The sequence below is a fragment of the Bidens hawaiensis genome, unplaced genomic scaffold (genome assembly GCF_021521415.1).
Source record: "Bidens hawaiensis isolate Kalapana, Puna unplaced genomic scaffold, B.hawaiensis_p1.1 tig00024637_1, whole genome shotgun sequence".
Classification (NCBI taxonomy): Eukaryota; Viridiplantae; Streptophyta; class Magnoliopsida; order Asterales; family Asteraceae; genus Bidens; species Bidens hawaiensis.
Genome location: NW_027493896.1, coordinates 18,175 through 39,980, shown reverse-complemented (window position 1 = coordinate 39,980; position 21,806 = coordinate 18,175). Strand labels below are relative to the sequence as shown.

Sequence of the window (21,806 nt, the reverse complement as noted above, 5' to 3'; positions counted from 1 at the left end):
CCGATTTTAAAGTTTAAAATTTTGACAAGTTTCGTAAATATATATATATTTTTGAAAAATAACATATAATAATCTAATCCGATTAATCGCTAGTCGGTACCACGCCGTTTGACTAGCGTGCCTAGCAAGTTCCACAACACTGGTATTTGAACATGTATTCGTTAGATATATATTGATATCCAGGCATTTTGTTCTATATATTAGTAAACCTATGATATTTGACATATATAATTTCTTTATAATTTACGATGTCCGAGTACTCGTCCCCGCCTTGGCCGAGTACTCGCAAGTCTCCAGTCGATGCGACTTCTACGACATTGTTTATAAGTTGTATTTTCAAAACATCTGAATCTGCAAGCAAATTAATGTGTATTTCATTGTGCAGGATGCAACTTTCGGATCTGTGTAAGAATGATTTCTGGAAGCTCTTGAATTATGCTCAATTTCTAATATTAAGTTATCATTGGCGTTGGATATCCGTTCTTATAATCCAAGGAATGGTGTGCTATGATCTCCTGTTGCTTGAAATTAATTGAAAGGGAATACCTAATATGGATGAATACAGTAGAAACACAGGGAGACAATCATCACGTCCGGTTTTGAAATCCATATTATCTGGTAAGTCAACAACACCTAGAGGCTCTCCTTCATTTAGAAGGTTAAACTCGAGTCGAACCCCTAGAAGAGATGGCAGAATCAATGGATTCAATACTAATTGTTTCAGAAGCAACAGGATAGTACTTTGGTTGCTTTTGATTACTCTTTGGGCTTATGCTGGATTCTATATCCAGTCAAGGTGGGCCCATGGTGATAACAAGGATGGTATATTTGGAGGAAGTGATGAAATAGAATCAATAGATAATAGTAATGAAAGTGATGAGTTGAGTGTGAGTAATGATGCATTGACGGATGAGGTTAAGATCAGTGTCAATCAGTCTGATGTGAAGAAGATGGATATTGTCATGAAAGGTAATGGCACTCGTGGTGTGTCACAGAGAATATTATCAGTGAAAAAAACGAGCAAAAGATCAAGACGAAGGTCAAAACGTGGCACTAAGAAGAAGGTTTCGGAAACTGAAAAAAGTAATGAAGTTGGAGTTCAAGAAGAAGAAATCCCACAAACGAATTCGACTTATGGGATGTTAGTGGGCCCGTTTGGGTCAATTGAAGACCGCGTTTTGGAATGGAGTCCTATGAAGAGATCAGGAACGTGTGATAGAAAAAGTCAATTTGCTCGGCTTGTTTGGTCAAGAAAATTTGTGTTGATATTTCATGAGCTTTCGATGACCGGAGCCCCACTTTCGATGATGGAGTTAGCTTTTGAGCTTTTGAGTTGTGGCACCACGGTTTCGGTAGTTGCTCTTAGCAGAAGGGGTGGTCTGCTTCCAGAACTTTCTAGAAAGAAGATTAAAGTTCTTGAAGATAAAGATAAACTCAGTTTCAAAGCTGCCATGAAAGCTGATGTTGTTATAGCCGGTTCAGCTGTTTGTGCATCATGGATTGGTGAGATCTTGTTTTCATGTTGCTTTCGTATAATAAGTTTTCAAATTTATTCAAAATGAAAATAAGTTTGATGCTGATTTGTTAAATTTGTTAAAATGATTACAGAACAATATCTTGATCATTCAGTGGCGGGAACACGACAACTTGTTTGGTGGATAATGGAAAACAGGCGGGAATATTTTGATCGATCGAAGCTCGTTCTGAATCGTGTAAAAACGTTAGTATTCCTATCCGAATCACAATCTAAACAATGGTTAGATTGGTGTGCAGAGGAAAATATTAAATTTAAATCAGCACCCGCGATAGTTCCTCTTTCCGTGAATGATGAATTAGCTTTTGTAGCTGGAATTTCATGTTCCCTAAATACCCCTGCATTCACAACCGAAAAAATGATGGAAAAAAGGCTTTTATTAAGAAAATCAGTCAGAGAAGAAATGGGATTAAAAGATAGTGATATGCTTGTAATATCACTAAGCAGTATAAACCCTGGAAAGGGTCATCTATTGCTTCTTGAATCGGTACATGCGGTGACTAATAAAATGCCAGGTGGCATGGTTGAGGGTCGTAAAAGTTTAAAGAAAATGTTGAGGGGAAGTGCAAAAAAGAATGTGAAAGATATGAAGCTTCTAATCGGGTCAGTTGGGTCCAAGAGTAATAAGGTTATTTATGTCAAATCACTTCTTGGTTTCGTTTCAAATCATTCGGGCTTGAATAATACAGTGATGTGGACTCCCGCTACAACCCGTGTTGCTTCACTTTATTCTGCAGCAGATGTTTATGTTATAAATTCCCAGGTATTATATTTCTTTTAACTCTACCTTAGTACAAATTATGCTTGCTTAGATATTATTATTTGTGTTTATCATATCATTAGTTTGTTATTGAAAAAAGATCAAATTTTACATTTCTGAATTGATGAATTTGGGTTGTGTTTTAATATCTTAAGCGAGTCAAATTAAGAAATCTGGCTAAAAAGGGACCGTGTCAAATGTGTTTATAGTTTACATATATATTTATATTTATAACTAATCATAATAACACATTAATATGTACACAAAAGTTTTAAGAATTGACATAAAAGTGTTTCGGGTCAACCAGCCCGCTCCGTTTTGGCCAGCTTCTTATGTCCAATAATCAGTTTATTATTAACAACTTATTTCACTCCAAGGGTAAGCTTGTAATTTTGAATTTAACACACGCGTCTGTTTCGCAATAAACAGATACACTGTTTAGAAAAAGAAATTTTTGACCGACTAGATGTGTACAGGGGATTGGAGAAACATTTGGAAGAGTAACAATTGAAGCAATGGCATTTGGTATCCCGGTACGATAAATCCCTTAACTTTCTAATCAAATATAAATTAAATCTGATTCGATGTTTTTTAAATTCCCATTATACCCTTTACGTGTTGTTGGTCAGGTGCTTGGAACAGATGCGGGAGGTACGAAAGAGATCGTTGAGCACAATGTGAGTGGTCTTGTGCATATCGTTGGACACCCCGGAACAACTGTTCTTTCCAAACACCTTCAGTATTTACTTAAATACCCTTCGGAACGACAACGTTTGGGACTCGAAGGCAGAGAAAGAGTTAAGAAAATGTACTTGAAACAACACATGTACAAGATCTTATGGCAGGTTCTTTATAACACCATGAAAGTTGGTTAAATTTGTTACTGTTTTTCATGATTTTTGTAAACTTTTTGTTATATTTGTAATTTATAAACCAATTATAATTTATAAGTCTTTTATTTATATTTTGTGTTTAGAACATATAGTTATGTTATTTTAAACTTTTAGTTATATGTTGTAACTAAATCATAAATCAACTAATCATAAGTTATATTCCAACAAAACACTATTTCATTGTTTATATACAAATACATTCATATTCATACTTCCAAACAGCAACCAGACTGAACATGGCCCGAATACTCCTCCGGTACGTCCGCCTTAACCCACGTGGCGCTCTCCACATCTAACACGTACACCCCGTGGGTCCCACCAGATCCGACAGATCCCGCGGCTAACAACTTTCCTCCCGATTCGATAATACAAGGTACACTATCCATATCGTTTGGTATCCTCGTTTTAAACGAATGATCAAGTGCGACAACCGCACCATCTTGATACATATACATCACATCGTTACCACCGTCTACACACGTCCTTGGACACAGGTCACCTCCCAAGAAGTCATCTTTAACGGTATCCCACTGCCACGTGGACAAATTAAACGCCTCTGCACTTTTACCAAACTGCCCTTGCATTAAAGTATTGTACCCACCAATCACATAATACTTGCCACGGTGGAACGCGCCTTTACACTCGTCTCTCTCATCTGCCATGTCAGGTAGTACCACCCAATAATCTTTCGCCACGTCATACATCATCGCAGACCGAAGCGCATTCTTCTCATTATCATGCCCACCCGCAATAAACACCCGCCTATCATTATCCGACGCGCACCCAAAAAAAGATCTTGTACACCCTGGCATATCGGGCCCACGCCGCCACGTGGCGGACACAAAATTATACACAAATACAAAATTAGACGCCTCCCAATTCTCCGGGTTTAACCCGCCCATAACCACGAGGTTAAACCCGACAGGGGCTATCTGACAAAAAAACGGCAACCCCCCGTCGGGTAACCCGGGTATGGGCGGTAGGCGGCTCCAGTTTCCAGTTTCTGGCTCGTAAGTCGTAAGCTGGTAAACTGGAGCTGCAAAATATTTCCGCAAGCCGTGCTCGCGGAAATGATCGACTTGGGACTGCACCATTACGACGATGCGTCGGGTGAGTCCCGCGGACTTTCGGTGTTTTCGGAACATCGGGTTTTCGATTTCGGACTTCCAACTCCGGCAGACGGAGGTGGCTGGAGAGAAGTGGTTGTGTGGGACCCGGATTAAACATTCTAGTCCGACATCATGTGGAAGACCAGGTATAAGTTCCATAGACAAAGATTTTGTAACAATTGTTGAAGTGAAGATATTATTATAAGTTGAGAGTTGAGAGAATTGATGAGAGGTGACAATGAGGCATTGAGGTTATATAGGGAAGCAAAAGATATAAAATAAATGGATAATACAAAATTTTGAAAAGATAATATTTTTTTATATTTTGTATTTTTGTGTGAGAAGACTTATTTTATGTTGTTTAGTAATATATATCCAAATACAAACAAATAAATAAACAACTTATATAAATTATTATGTAGCATGTATGTAACATATATTTATGACGGTGAGGGTTAACAGGGTAAAGTTAAAATACAAAGGACAACAAAAATGAGAAGGGTGAGAAGGAATCCAGTCCATTGATCTTAGATTTAAATGGCTGAGATTAATTTAATAAATAAAAATTGATGAAAAGGGCATGAAGGTAATAACACATCTTTGTTGACTTTCTCTCTCCACATGCAAGACACATGTCAATTCCCCATTCATTTTAAAATGTCCATAACTTTTTCATACGACATTATTTTTTTTTTAAAAAAATCACCATAATAATAAGCGTTTTTTTATCTTTAATATGAGTATCATATTGTTATATAAAAATTAAAAAAATTAATGGGTTTTCTTAATTGTGTTTTTTTGTTGTTCATTGTGTCATTGTGTAATATGTTGTTTCCATTGTGTTATACGTATTCACCATTGTGTAGAGTGATTACTTTAACATTGAGTTATATTCAATTTATATGCTTAACATAACTATGTGCATAATTAGCTACATATAAGGTTTAAACTTTAGGATCATATATTTTACAATTTTATAAGCTAAAAAATTGTATAATAACCCTGGCGAAGCTTGGGCGAGTTCGTATAAAACGGGTATTATAAAAGTCATAAACTAGGGGGGCGGCATCAAATTTTCGGTATAAAACGGGTAAATTTACACCACGTATACAAATTTTCGAACGGAAAAATGGTCGATTTACACTAATACGCAAAAAAACAGGGCGGGCCACCCGGCCCTAAGGAAACTTCGCCCTTGCAATAACCTATTCATATAAAAGAAGGTTTTAAATCCAAAAAAGTTGTGAAAGAATTCTATGGCTGGGTGTTGATGGAATCTTTAAACGGTAGACACAATTAGTGTAATAAAAAATATTAAAGAGCACTAATGTAAATTATTATTATTTTAACATGTGTTTTTAGTACAAACAATTTATATATACACGTTAATATAAAAAGTGTTAAATCTAAAAAGCTGCAAAAGAATTAAACAATTGTATTGCAGGATCTTGATGGATCTTTAACGGGTAGACATCACTAGATCATGTCTCATGCTAAGTACGGATGATGAGATTAGTGTGTGCTATACCGAAAAATATCGAAAAAGAAGACGAGTGAAAATATAAACCGAGTATCATACCGATTTTGTCGGTTCATTACAAGTTAATACCGGGCACTCTTAAAAATATCAAATAATATCAAAACCGTAAATGTGAAAAACTAACACCGGTATAGATGTTGTTCAGTCGTATTTGTCTAGTACGATGCCAATACTCTTGCTTTTTCTATTCGCTCCGTTAACAAGAAACGAAAACAAAGATGAACTCCATCTATGATGTCTTCAAAGTTCGTGACTAATATGGAACATTGGTATCATTGTATGAACCAACACCACTAAAGAATGTTCGACAATCCAAAGATATGACACCACGACTTCAAGCATCGTGGTTGGTGTGACTGATTACAGGCCTGTGTTGACCTCACCATGTAGTAGGACAGTTTGCACCTTGGGTGACGAAGACAATGACGATGGTGTGATAAACTCATTTTAGAAAAATCACAAGAATTTATAAGGTGAATATGAGAATAAGCTGGGGAGTGAGAGGTGTGTTAAAGAGTAAACGGGTTTATGTATTTGTATCATTTTAAAATAATTTCCTTTGTATAAACTAGTTGATGCACGACATTATTTATCGAAACCATGGCAAAAACCTCTTCACACTCATGAGTAAATCCGAAGAGGTCCGACCCACAACCATACCACATATGACATACCTCCTGCATGGCTATCGTGGTCGTGAAGCCTAGCGCTTCTCATGGTCACAGTCGCACACAACATATGGTCTTAATGAACTTAAATATTAAAGATCACTTATGTAAATTAGTTTTTTTAACATGTTGTTAGGACAAATCATCATCATCATCATCATCGTACTCAGTATATCCCACCAATAGCAAAGCTATGGTAGGATCTGAGGAGGGTAAGATGTTAGGACAAATCTATATATATAAATGTTATAAAATGTTTCAAATCCAAAAATTTGTGAAAGAATTATATATTGATGGAATCTTTAATCATGGACACTATTAGTGGAATAAAAATATCAAAGATCACTAATGTTAATTAATATTTTTCTAACATTTCTTGTTTTGGACAAACCTTTTTATACATTTATTATTAATTTGTTTTGTAACTAATAAAGTTAAATTGTTTCTAGAAGGCTTGAAATGAGTCATGATTCATGAGTGTGAGGGAGAGTAATATTAGGGGGAAACGATAAGACGAAAAGAACGTTTTAAGAAAAAGTGGTGAGACCGGTGGGGCCCACTGGAATCATGTATTATACATGGGCTGTATTTTGTTTGGTTTCTTCTTCCTGTTAATGGTTTTATAAATCTATATTATTATTTTTATGTATATGTAACTATCTTGTTGTGTGAGGATAACCATAAAGTATGGTATAAACTATAAATATTATAGCATTTGGTTTCACTCACCAATGGTTTTAGAATGTACATATAAAGTTCAACCATTATAGTTTATTTCTTTAAAGTGGTATAAACTATCAAGCATAGTTATTGGTTTTCTCCTTTTTATTGTATTCTTATATTTAATTCTATATATATGTAACTATCTTGTTGTGAGGATAATTATTAAAGTATTTGATATAACATTTGGTTTCACATACCATTGGTTTTACTGTTTTAGAATGTGTACATATAAAGTTCAACCATTATACTTTAATTCTTGTAATAATTAATTCACATTATATGGTATCAAACATAGTCAATTTAAAACAAGTTAATTTAAAAAGCATTACGATGGAAAAGTGGCTATAACTTGGTCGGTATCAGTTCAATTTGTTAAGTAACAAACAATGTTTGTAACTTATCTAGGTTAACATTTCAAAAATACTACACTAAAACTTTGAATTTTTAAAAAAAATTTAGTTAATTAATAAAATGTGTCCGAAGAAACGAAAACGCCTTGAATTTAATTTATTATTACTTAATAAACCAACTTAGCCTAATAGACAATTCAAAAAAAAAAAAAGTAAAACACACTCCAATCATAATCGACTTCAATCGAACGCGATTTTGTTTGTTTGATTACGGTTGTTATTAGTCATAAATGGAAAACATAAATTAACAATACACAGTCGATCCATAATTGGTGGAATAACAACGGTCGATTAGGGTCAAAACTAAAAGTTCATTTGGGTTGACCCAAAATTCATAAATCAGACCCAAGAACCAACCTAAATAGCTTCAGTTCAGGTTTGGGTTTTCGGGTCAGGTTCGGGTAAAAGTGTACAGCCTTCACAAATATACAATTAGTGGCTATGTATATAGATAACAAACGTCCTAATCATATAATTAGGAAAGGTTGAACAAACCACACTTCAACTGATGTTGTTTTGTCATCTATGTACGTCTTTTTTATATTTTAGGTAACATACTCTTTAACAACTTAAAAATGTCTTTTGACGTGACAAGAAATAAAAAATACATTTAAGTTGCACTTGCTCTTGCTTTCTAACGTATACTGTCATGATTGTGTCGTATTGATATTTACAGCAACAAGTGCCATTTATATCAAATATATATAGTGGGTTTGCCCACCTTCTAGAACGTCTACAGAATAATATTACAAAAATAAAACAAAAACTATTAATTATTATAGCTTTTATGTTTTAAAGAAAATCGAATATATAGCTTTTAAGGTTAGCTTTAGCGACTAAAATCTAAATTTTGAATAAAAAACTAATATTTGTCAACTCAAGCTATTGTTACCATTCAATTTGCGATTGTCAACTGTATTTTATAAAGTTAAATCCATTGGCTATTAAATACTAACAATAAGTATAAAACTATAATTTGGTTGTTAATAACAACTCATATTTTCCTTTTAAAGTTTACTTTGTAAATTAGTTGGCATTATGGCATACACTTATACATTAGCAAATCGTGACACGCAAGCGATAAGGTGGTTAAAAGCCTTTCGTATTTCACATTAAAAAAGATGTTATGGTAAGGTGAAATGTGATTATTTGGTCAGATGAAGTGAAATGATTGATTTAATAATTAATTGTTAAAAAAAATACGACAAAGTGAACGGGCAAAACCTGTGACTGGTTTGGCGTTCACATGTGCAGCGGCCTTTTACGATGGATTGTTTATAAGTGAGTTGGATTTGCGCGTTTATAGCATTCACAATGATACTCGTAATAGTTTCACATATGTGACATGTTATTATAATGCATGATAAACTCGTTTGATATGTTAACAGATGTAAAAGTTTATCAAAACCTATGTTCATGATTTTCTTTAAATTAAAATTGATTAGAACAAAAAACAATCATAGCTAGTAAAATCTTATTCGTATCAAATATTAATAGGATATAGGAAGAGTGCGTCAGTTAGTCAGATACAACTAAATGATACCTTTGTTCCATAATACACAAAGAAGCTGCTAAAAATGATCCAAAATATGTTTTAATGTTTAGTTAGCTAAGAACTCTTGACGTAGTGATACCAATGTATTGGATAAGGTTTTAGCTTTACAAGAGGTGAAGATCTGACTTCTGAGTCTCGTACGTGATCAAAATTGGGTGTAACTTTGGAGTATTTGTCGAGGGTGTGAGTTACCGTTGAATATTGGATTGTAATAATCTCTATTAAATGATATTGACCGATAATAATCCCTATTTATTTTATCGCCACTGGCGGTCCAAATTCAAAAAAGTTGGCCCCAAATGGTTCCCCGTTAAATATGATTTAACGGAGTTATAGTTTTTTCTGAATTTGAAACCAATGTTTTAGGGTTTTTGATCGTTAGGAGGATACGAGTTGATTGGTGTAAACCTTAGTTCGAAACGGTGCTTCAAAATGACGAAACAATGCTTCAATTCGGGTGTTTAAACTTACAATTAACCAAAATCAAGACGTTTGGATCATTGTTTGGAGCTACGTTTTATACCATTCGACTCGTATCTTCCTTCCGATTAATTGTCCTAAATAGTTAGTTTGAAATTCGGAAAAAAATATAAAGTCGTTAAGTCCTTTTTAACGGTGGACCATTGAGGGCCAACTTTTTTGAATTTGGGACCGCCAGTGGCGATAAAATGAATAGAGATTATTATCAGTCAATATCATTTAATAGTGATTATTAAAATCCAATATTCCATAAAAAAAACATATATATTTTTAGTTATTATGAAACCTAAACTACTTTTACTTACATGTAATTAATATATTAATAATACTGCATAAAGAAGCCACAAACACTGATTATGTCGGTTTATAAACAGAGGGTAAAGTTAAAATACAAAGGACAATAAAAATGAGAAGAGTGAGAAGGAATCTAATCTATTGATCTTAGATTTGAATGGTTGAGATTAATTTAATAAATAAAAATTGATGAAAAGAGAATGAAGGTAATAACCCACCTTTGTTAACTTTCTCTCTCCATGTGCAAGGCACATGTCAATTCCCCCATCATTTTAAATTTTCCATAACTTTTTCATACGACATTATTTAACAAAAAAATTTTATCATAATAATAAGCGTTTTTTTATCTTTAATATGAGTATCATATTGTTATATAAAAATAAAAAAAATTAATGGTTTTTTTTATTGTGTTTTTTGTTGTTCATTGTGTCATTGTGTAATATGTTGTTTCCATTGTGTTTTACGTTTCAAGTCATTGTGTTATATATATTCACCATTGTGTCTTACGTTTTAAGCCATTGTGTTATACGTATCACCATTGTGTCTTACGTTTTAAGTCATTGTGTTATACATATTCACCATTGTGTTACGTTTCAAGTTATTGTGTAACATGTGTTAATCATTGTGTTTTATGTATTAGATAATTTGTTGTTATTTTATCATTATTTTTACATATAATTATTACACAATGTTGTTATTAGTGTTTAAAAAACATAATGATGAGTTGAAAGACACAATGACGAAAAACACAATGACGGAAAAAGGACACAATGATAACGAAAAGACACAATGGTGTTGCGAAAAGACACAATGACGAAAAAAAACACAATGATAAGCGAAAAGACACAATGGTGTGCGAAAAGACACAATGACGAAAAAAGACACAATGATAAGCGAAAAGACACAATGACAAAAAAAGACACAATGATAAGCGAAAAGACACAATGGTGTGCGAAAAGACACAATGACGAAAAAAGACACAATGATAAGAGAAAAGACACAGTAGTGTTTGAAAAGATACAATGATAAGCGAAAAGACACAATGACGAAAAAAGACACAATGATAAGCGAAAAGACACAATGGTGTGCGAAAAGACACAATGACGAAAAAAGACACAGTGATAAGCGAAAAGACACAATGGTGTACGAAAAGACACAATGGTGTGCGAAAAGACACAATGACGAAAAAAGACACAATGATAAGCGAAAAGACACAATGGTGTGCGAAAAGACACAATGACGAAAAAAGACACCATGATAAGCGAAAAGACACAATGGTGTGCGAAAAGACACAATGACGAAAAAAGACACAATGGTGTGCGAAAAGACACAATGACATAATTTTTGTTTTAAATTTTATATAACAAAATCATACTCATATTAATGATAAAAAATGATTGTTATTATGATGAATTTATTTTTAAAAAAAAAATATCATACGAAAAAGTTATAGACGTTCTAAAATGATGGGGGTATTAACATGTGATATGCATGTGGAGAGAGAAAATATGTACAATTACCTCTGTACCCTTTTCCTTTTGGTCCACACTTGACACATGTCAATTATTTATGGCTTCTCACACATCTCATTTTTGTTACCCTTTGTAGAATAACTTAACCCTATAAACAGATATACTTTGGGGCAATTTTGGGGTAAAAAAAAGGCATACGATGATGATGATTTGAAGTCGTTAAGACGCCAGACCGAACCATGCCATGCCGTGCCCCTAAAGCTCAACTTAACTCCATGCCATCCAACCCATCATCATTGCGTCTATCAACCATGTTATGTTATCCATCAAAACATGTTTTAATAATAAGATTGTGTTTTTTTAACAACTACACCCACTCATCTATCTCTACTCTTAAACCTTAACATCTCTGGAAATAATATCCCCCCATGCCAATGTTTAAACCTTGGTCTTCACTTCAAAACAAAAACGCCTTTACCACCCAACCAAGGTTTTAACGGTTACACACATTCATCTAACCCTACTTCTACTCTTAAACTATTCCAAGAGATAATTTAATCTCATGCTAGGTTTTGAATCATCGTTTTCACTCTTAGAGACAAGAGTTTCTATCACAAAGCCTTGTGGATTGTTGCACACATCTAAATAATTAATCAGCTATACTTTTTAGGTTTTTTAAGCAAATTAGAAATAAATAATATTACATTTTGTGTATTGATAGATAATAATTTTACTTTCAAAAATCTTTGCCAACGGTCCAACATTTCGACTATTTTCTATCAATAGACATTTGTTAAAAAACACTTTACATCGTTAGGTGTTTTTTCAAATTTCAAACTGTTGTTTTACGGCTTTTGATAGGAAAAAATACAGAAATCAACTGATGTGAAACTTATCTCAAAATAGTGATTCAAATTGCTTGATTTTTGTTAACTGAAAATTCAACACACCCGAAATGAAACATTGTATCGTCGTTTGGATCACTGTTTCAATATAAGTTTTACATCAGTCGACTCGCATACTTCTTCCGATAAAAAGCCCTAAAACATCGGTTTAAAATTTGGAAAAAAAAACTTAACGGCGTTAAATGTTTTTAACGGAGGTCCGTTGAGATAAAAATAGTCGAGATGTTGGATCGTTTACATAGGATTTTTGAAGATGAAATTATTATCGGCGAATACACAAAAGATGATATTATTTGTTTTCAATTTGCCGTTTCTTTCATATAGGTGGATCATATTCGGTTAAAAACTTTAGCTATTTGCTAGGAAAGTTAAAAGAGTTGCTCATACCGATCACAGAAATGGCACATCATAGAGAAACTTGCACACATATTATTTTAAGATTAACATAGACGAAATCTTGGTTGCATCATACGCCACACAAAGCGGTTAATCTTTGTTGAAATCCAATTAACCCACTTAAAAAAGGTAGGGTGAACTCTATATTCGTTCTTAACAAGTGAACAAAGAATGACATTTTTAACTTGTTCCAAGAGTCCGACGCACGAACGAGAGAAGATTACACTTCAATGTCTTTGCACAGACTAAGAAACTCCTTCGACTTGAAGCCCCTTCGCTACTCCCGCTTTGAATCCCAGAAAAGAAGCATTCTCAATTCCTCATGAAAAGTCCCGTAATCAAGTGAATTAAGTTAAACTTAGATACAAATTTGTTACACACACATATATATATATATGGCAACAACATGTACATTGAACTAACCGATTTAGTTTACGTTGAATGTCTTAATCAGTTAATCGGTTTTAACAATGTGTGAACACATATACATGCTACATGCATGTTTAACGATGTGAAGATGAGATAGACAGACTAGGAACATTTAGTGAACTTTTTATGTATAAGTTAGGGATCAAACATAAATTGTTTAAACGCTAAAGAAAAACACATGAATGTTAGACTATTTTAAACAATGTTTAATCTCTCACCAATGGTATTATTATTATTATTATTATTATTATTATTATTATTATTATTATTATTATTAAAATACAATCCTGTTCAGTAGATTCCAAATTAGAATTATTTGGGGGGTGGGCACCTTTCACTATATATTATTATGTCGGTTTAAAAAAAAGGTATACTTGACAAGAAATTGCTAATAGTGGAATCTTGTGGAATATGATTAAGACATGTCGAGATAGCGTTCCGTATCAAATGATTGGCTTGGTTTACTAATGTATAAACTATTGTTCAAAACTCACATATATGAAATTTGCTTTACGTTACAAATATAAAAGTAATGGTAAATGTCACACACAATTTTGAATACTTTTAAGTTTTAACAGCTGATATTTATCTAGTCATGACTCAACTGATATTTTGTCATGCCGTTGCCGTATAGACATGTGGACTTTATGTCTAAGGTGTATTATGGTTTTATATAAAAAATAAGTAAAGAAAAATAAATAAAAAATAACGTATGGGACATCGACTTAAGGATTTCATTTGTCAAAATAATAAATATCAAGAGCCCTAAATATGTTTTTCGCCCACCTAGGGCGTCCTTTTCACGCCTCAAATACACTCACCAGTAATGGTGTCTGGGGCACGTTTCGTTGATATGACGATAGACATTCCCCTCACTATGGGTGCTCAAATGAAATTAACATAAAGACCGGAAACTACTCAAGATGTTATTCCTACAATCTTCATCAAGCAGGGGCGGATTTACGTTGATAGAAGGGGGTGTACGGAAACCCTCCGAGTTTCGAAATAATAGTTTAACTCTATATATAAAATCTGAAGTGCACCCCCTTATAAAATTGGAGTGCACCACTTAACCAAAATCTTGAAGTGGTTGAATGGCAAAAGCTTTGGCTATTAATGTTCATGTCTCAAGTTTGATTCTTGAATTAGATTGTTTTTTAATTTTTATATGTTATGTTAGGTACTTGGCTATTGTATTTAAAATTTATTCAAATTTACTCCAGCATTTAATTATTGTTAAAGAGTTTATACAGTTGCTAAAATCTTTTTTGTTTGCCTCCTTGCGCAACTAGTATTTTGAATAAATATTACACACTCAATTGTTGAATCATAAAGATCAACTTTATGTAATTTCAAGCTAATTACACTTGGATAATAGATTCTAATAATTGTTTTTCAACACAATTGTGTGCCAACATAACATACAGTTCTGTGCTTCTTTAACTAGATTTTTGGGGATTTGATACATTGCACAGACATTAGGTCAGTCATACCTGAACTGAACCGACCCAAACCATCAAACCGACCCGAATTTTTTATTTCCGACTCTACGAAATTGGAGTATCTAAAAACAGTGCACCCTGTGAAAAAAATTTCTGGATCTGCCACTATCATCAAGTATAGATCTAATCATATTGAATAATATTAGTTCTATTTTGTTGGGTTATTCTTAATCCAAAATCCCAAATCTAACATATATTTTCACCTGTCTTTAATTTAAATATTTAAGTTCAGTCACTTTAACATCAAAATAAAGAAATACATTTCTCAACTACACAAGGTGCAATGACTTTATTGTGTAGTCCACAGTATACATTCTTCCAACTGAAAGACAACAACAACAATAATTATCTTAAATCCTTGGCTGCCTCGGATTCATCTGAAGGGCGGCTGCCCTCGAAGTGTGTTCCAAAACCTCGTCCACAAAACCAACGATCTTCATAAGTCTTAACCGCTGCTGTTTCTTTTTAACTCCCAAGCCAAGTGGACTAAACAATGAGCCCAAAGCAAGTCCAAACTCAACTTGGGCCCATTCAACATTCAAATTTCAAACAAATGTTTTTAAATTCAACTAGCGGGGTGCCCGCGCGATGCAACAGGGTACGCACAGAAACACAGCCGAACATATAATCAGCTGGGTTACGTGCGTTACGTGGCACTTGACACATATTTATTGGTTCTGAGACATGTAAAAATGTAATCCGCGTAACTAATGCATGAACGCACGCAACATGTGGAGAACATTAAGAAGCAAAACTGAAATATAAAACAATATTAAATAAATTATTTTTTAAACCAACTTGCTTTGACCTGAATCTTATTCCAACCCGACATTGTTTTAGCCTAAAACTTGTTCTGATCTGAACTCTATCAACCCGAACCCGTACCAACCCGACCTGAACCAAACTAACCATTTTTATGTATCGACTCGCTCAGACTCTAATCCGGTCTGACATATGACCCGAGCCCGCTGCCGGTCCCAACCGGTAATCACGTAAGATGTTAACTTGTTAAAATTTAAAAAGTATATAAATACCATACTCGAATTAAAGAGAATATAATGCTCGTTTTTTCGGTGTAATATTAAAAAAATATATTAACGTATGAAAATGTTATGACCATAAAAAATCGTAGGGATAGTTGGTTTAGAAAAAGGGATAAATGTGCAAGTATTTGGTAAGTTGACAAAAAATGATTAAAATAGAAGAAACATTATTGTAAGTATATTTTGAAAGTAAATTATTTAACCGTATAGCATGTAAGCACAGACAATCTTACCCCTAGATTTTCAAAATTATATGCATTGTTAATTGTACTTAAGGTAATCATATTTGTACCTCTTAAATTTTAAGAGGTCATTCTCATTTGTTTTATATATAGTTTTTTTTCCCAGTTCCTCATGGCTAAAACCTTATGGCTTTTGAAAGTTAATACATGTCTTATAACTCTTGACAAATTTTAAAAGAAGGGTCACTTTCAAAACACGGTTTCATACCCGAAAATATACCCGGTTTTTTATCTTCGTGACCATACCCGAAACTGGTTTTTTCACCTCTTTGTATATTTAAATTATATCGTATCTATAACGCATCCTACTAAAATATAATGAACAAAACAAATTCTTATAATGTACAATTATATAATTTCATTTAATAAACATACGATATGTCGATATGCAAATCCATGTATATCAAATCACAGTTGTATTTAACATATATAACAAGGCTTTTAAAGTTTAAACCCATATATACGTTCGGGTAGACGAGTGAAGTTTAGTGAGAGTTTCTTGTGACCAAATCCACAAACTTACTAAGTTCTTTTTAAGAGACCCAGCATCTTAATTATCCTACGAGGCCTTACTAGGCGCACCATTAAAAAAACCAAGAAATACTTATTTATTGTTTGTTTGTTTTTCACAATCGTGGGTTCTTATAAGCATTGCTCAAATAAAGTAGAGATTTTTGAAAATGCCAAGATTTAACGATTGTTCAAAATATTGAGGGTCGATTGAAAGTACATGCTTCTTAGTCATCCAATGAGTCGTTAATAGCTCCGTTAAGTGAAAACAAAAGCCTACTGGTTGCTGCTTGCTCTGCATAGAGTAAACAAAATCGACACTCTTAGAATGAATAAATAAAATCGTAAAATGAAGAAATGAAGACCCGATGAGTTAAAGAAAACTTGATTAAGAGACCCACCATCTTATTTATCCCATGAGTCCTTACTAGGCACAATATTAAAAAATCCAAAAAAATACTTATTTATTTATTATTTGTTTCTCACAATCGTGGGTTTTTATACGCATTGCTCAAATAAAGTAAAAGTTTTTAAAAATGCCAAGTTTTAACTATTGTTCAAAATATTGAGGGTCAATTGATAGTAAATGCTTCTTAGTCATCCCATGAGTCGTTAATAGCTCCGTTTAGTGAAAACAAAAGCCTACCGGTTGTTGCTTGCCCCACATAGAGTAAACAAAATCGACACTCTTAAAATAAAGAAATAGAAGCCTAAAATGAAGAAATGAAGACCCAACGAGTCAAATAAAACTTGAATAGAAGACCCACCATCTTAATCATCCTACGAGTCCCTACTAGACGCAATATTAAAAAATCCAAAATAAATTTATTTATTTATTATCTTTTTTTCCCAACCGTGGGATCTTATACACATTGTTCACATAAAGTAGAAAATTTTGAAAATGCTAAGATTTAACTATTGTTCAAAATATTGAGGGTCGATCGAAAGTACTTGCTTCTTATTCGTCCCATAGGTCGTCGATACCCCGTTAAGTGAAAACAAAAGCCTACCGGTTTTTGATTGCCCCACATAAAGAAACAAAATCGACACCTTTATAATGAAGAAATGGAAGACTAAAATGAAGAAATGAAGACCTGGCGAGTCAAATAAAACTAGAATAAGAGACCAAACATCTTAATCATCCCACGAGTCTTACTAGGCGCAACATTAAAAAATCCAAAAAATATTTATTTATTTATTATTATTATTTTCACAATCGTGGGTTATTATACACATTGTTCAAATAAAGTAGAAATTTTTGAAAATGCGAAGATTTAACTATTCAAAATATTGAGCGTCGACTGAAATAACCAGCTTCTTAGTCATCCCATGAGTCGTCGATAGTCCGTTAAGTGAAAACAAAAGTCTACCGGTTGTTGCTTGCCCCACATAGAGAAAACTAAATCGACACCCTTGAAATGAATAAATGGAAGCGTGAAATGAAGAAATGAAAACCTGACGAGTCAAATATAACTTGAATAAGTGAACCACCATCTTAATTATCCCTTGATTCCCTATTAGACGCAATATTAAAAAAATCCAAGATCCGCAAACATTGCCTCGGTTCCTATTACAAATTTACAATCCAACCGGATACTATATAATCTAGAAGTCTAAAATCGTAACAAAACTACCCAAATCATTATTACCAAGTTGTAACTGTAAGGGAAAGAATTACTCCACCAAGCCAAATCTATGCATCTTTTCCATTTCGTTTGAAATAATCGAAAATGTATTAGGATTTATGGCTTTGACTACTAAAGGGCCGAACTTGATGAAATTGCGTACACCAATTCCAGTAATGAGCGAGAACCAGACACAAAGTATCGGGGCAAAAGCATAGCCAACTTTACTAGTTCCGAATCTTTGGATTGATATTATGACAATCCTCCCTGCATAGATCCATATCTAAGATGTTTGAAAACTTTGTTTTATTAAACTAAATTATACAATTTAATACATTTATATTTGTTCTAATCATATGCTTTTGTTTGTTCTATTATGCCGGGCTTCAGGGAGTTCATTATGGCTTGCCAAAAGCTTATGTTCGGCCCATCTCCCCTTGAAATTTAGTTGACGTGCCCAGTCTTTCTTTGGAGTTTGGAACAATGTTCGCAACTTCCTTATTAATTACAGAGACGATTTCTTCACTCCAAGTTGTCTCCGTTGTTGATTGCAAGGCTTTGGGTTAAAGGTTATGTGATTGAATCTAACGCCTCTTTCTTTTATAAACATCTTATTGTGCTTAGGCTAGGCTATACTTTGAAACCTTGGTTGTAGTCAAGTCGTACATACAATCAACAAGAATGTCGTACACGGGTGTTCTTGTTCCTTTTCTAGAGTTTCACATTTGATTCGCTCTTGTATTTGCTTTGGGCTTTTGGTTATTGTTTCATATATTCTCGATCTTGTGACTATTGATTGTGGTTCTCTCTCATTGCAATCTTGTGATTTGGAACAAAATGAGTAAGCCAAATTGATCAACCTTGAGACACCCAAAATTCAATAACAATAACTAATTAATACATAATATTTTCATTCTTACATTTCAGAAAAGAACAAAAAAAAAGCATATAAATTATTAACCTTAGCATGAAAAACTCAAAAAACCGCATAAAAAAAATAAACTTATGCCATATATATATATATGTTTAATGAAACGTTCTTCATGGATATGCTCAATAGTAGAAAATGAGTATTTAGATTATTTCTTCATCAACACACTACCTTAAAGCTCATAAGTCATTCCAACCTTCAACAACTTTGTATGAGGAATATCAAACACACTATTACTTTGCCTCAAGTTCGTCTTCATGAAATTATAAGCATAATTGATCAAGAACCTTTTCCCAATCGAAAACCCTTCCCTTGACGCAACTCATGCCCCCCCCCCCCCCCCAACCAAAGGCACAACTCCAGATCACCGGGCTTTGTCTGGTTCATATATATCACACTCAGTTATATTAGACAAAATATTTTTGGAACAAAATACATTTCAAGCCTAGAGCAGCAGTAACGAGCCGGCCCACTTCTAGGCCCAGCTCAAAGACCTCGTTGGTAACTTGGTACTTGGTAAACTCTTAAATTGTCAATCATTTATGCAAGAATTGCAATCACACCACTTGTAATATATTAAACTAGTTTTTACCAGGCGCGTTGCGTCGGGATGGTTAGTAAAACTTGGACGGTGGTAAAACCAAAGTGTTGTCGGCCCCAAGCATTGAGCCGGTAAGTCGACGTAAATTTGGTTGGTTTCAGCGACGGGTGTTATTGTACCAGAATTAAAACCAAATATAAAACAAAGAAGTATAAACGTTGAGGTGGACCAATAGGGTGACGTCAGTCGGCAAAGCACGAGCGTTGGTAAAAGCCTATCGTTGTCGATCTCGGAACTAAAACGAAAAAAACACAAAAAAATTGACGTTGGCTCGGTTTTCGTTACATTCGTTACAATAACTGAACTAAGGAAACAAAAACAAACTTGATGGACCAGTTCGGTGCCGCCAAGTGGCCCAATATGGCACTTGCAACACCAAACTTTCTATTTGTTATATATAATAATTATCAATCACTCCTTTAGCTCAGTCGTTCTAGTTAATGTACAAAAATAACTTGCAAGAATTTTTATTTTTTATATATACCCAAAAGAAAAATCCAAACATTTTTTATAACTTGTAAGTTATGCATGCTTTGAAGCAGCTACAATATATCTTTTTCAAGGTTTAAGTTTTTGTTTAAATTGTTTGGATTTAATTTTAGTTTCAATTGTAATTGAGTTTTCTTATTTTTTTTCGTAAACGGAGATATCAAGTGTATGTATTATGTGAATTTCGTGTTTGGTGTTTCATGTCAATTTGATCTTAATAATGCTCGCCTCGTGGGCAAAATGTCTATTTCATTATTTACTTTAGTTGATGTTTTGTTTTATATCAGTAACGAAATAGTTAAAGAATGGAAGCACAAAGACTGTGAATAAGACCACTACTTGACTCGCGCTTCAAACAAAAATTCCACATAAACGTGCTTCAAAAATGGTTCAAATGAATTCATTCCATCAAATGGAATATAGAAAAGGTATAATTTAAATGTTAAATTTTGTACAAATGCTATGAAAATTTTGACATTCAATTTATTTACTGCTACAAACAAAGATGGACAGTTCAACATTAATTCTTGTAATTGTATGTTACAAATCTTAAGGAATTAAGTTTGATGTTACAAACCACATGGGTATGGTGGCAAGTCACATGTTGGGAATTGGGATCATACATTATGTCTCCAATGTGCAACTAGAAATTATTGATTTTGTTTTGCTTATAATATCTTATTTGTATCAAAGTATGTTTCTTGACATGTATTGATATTACTAGTTTGAGGCCCGTGTATTACACGGGTAATTGATGAAAAATTTAAACCTTAACCATTAAGTGAAATACATTAAAAAAATTGATCATATATTGTTAATACAATTAACATTATAGTTAAAGAAATTAGATAACTAAGATTACACAAATATGTTACAAATAAGTAAAAACTTCATTTTACACGACATTCGTGATTGCATTAGTAGATATACATTGTTTATCAAAAATCAAAATTTTTAGTCTATGTCTGCTTATAACTCTTAATAAGGTAACATATAGGCCTGTTTATAATTCTCGATATAGCCACTATAGCTGTCCGTTTGACAAAAAAAAGTTCTCCATATACATACCAACTCTATATAAATGATAATATATCCATGAAACTATTCAAAAAACTATTCATACACATAAAATATCATAGCTTTTAATAAATAATATGATATCATTTGAGAATATCTGCTCATGTTTATAAAAAAACACAATTATCCTAAAAATCATATTACCTACACTTTGATGTTATAATCATCCTTAAAATCTTTAGAAATTGAAATTGATTGATCATGATAAATTTGTTGTCATTAATATTCTGTGTATGACAAAATTTTAATTGATTTTATATTTATAACTAAAAATTGTATAATCAAGCAACATAAGAACCGAAAATTAAACTATAACAAAATGATTTGTTTCATTCATATGAATGTAATTGCCAGGAAAATGACAAACACATACTAACCTTATAACCATGTTCAAATAATAGTGATTATTCTTTGTTAAAAGAATTTTAGAAGATTTAAAGTTGCATAAAGTGAAGGTAGCAATTGTTATATATAATAGTTGGAAGTATGACTGTCATTTTTACCCGTAACCTAAAACCCAATCCAAGAAAACCCGAACCCAAACTAACCCGACCCGAGAAACTCGAGCCTAAGAAAATACTAACTCGAACCTGACCCGAAGTAATTCGGGTTGGTTCT

At 33.2% G+C, this 21,806-nt stretch overlaps 1 protein-coding gene and 1 pseudogene across 1 annotated transcript; one reads left to right on the top strand and one right to left on the bottom strand.

Annotated features, from left to right (window-relative positions):
* The first annotated feature begins 432 nt into the window (after positions 1–432).
* On the top strand, positions 433–3,256 carry LOC143569688 (uncharacterized). Its single transcript, XM_077055542.1, has 4 exons — positions 433–1,503; positions 1,609–2,297; positions 2,771–2,827; positions 2,924–3,256. Exons 1-4 carry the CDS (start codon positions 552–554, stop codon positions 3,167–3,169), a joined length of 1,944 nt encoding a protein of 647 aa, XP_076911657.1. The 5' UTR covers positions 433–551; the 3' UTR covers positions 3,170–3,256.
* Positions 3,257–3,358: 102 nt separating this feature from the next.
* On the bottom strand, positions 3,359–4,649 carry LOC143569671 (F-box/kelch-repeat protein At1g80440 pseudogene; annotated as a pseudogene).
* Between the last annotated feature and the right edge of the window lie 17,157 nt (positions 4,650–21,806).

Excerpts from the sequence above, each read along its gene's own strand:
- LOC143569688 (XM_077055542.1), top strand. The coding sequence starts at position 552 with ATGGATGAATACAGTAGAAACACAGGGAGACAATCATCACGTCCGGTT. Across the intron at positions 2,298-2,770 it reads TTTATGTTATAAATTCCCAG|GGGATTGGAGAAACATTTGG; the intron begins GTATTATATTTC and ends AGATGTGTACAG. Across the intron at positions 2,828-2,923 it reads CAATGGCATTTGGTATCCCG|GTGCTTGGAACAGATGCGGG; the intron begins GTACGATAAATC and ends GTTGTTGGTCAG.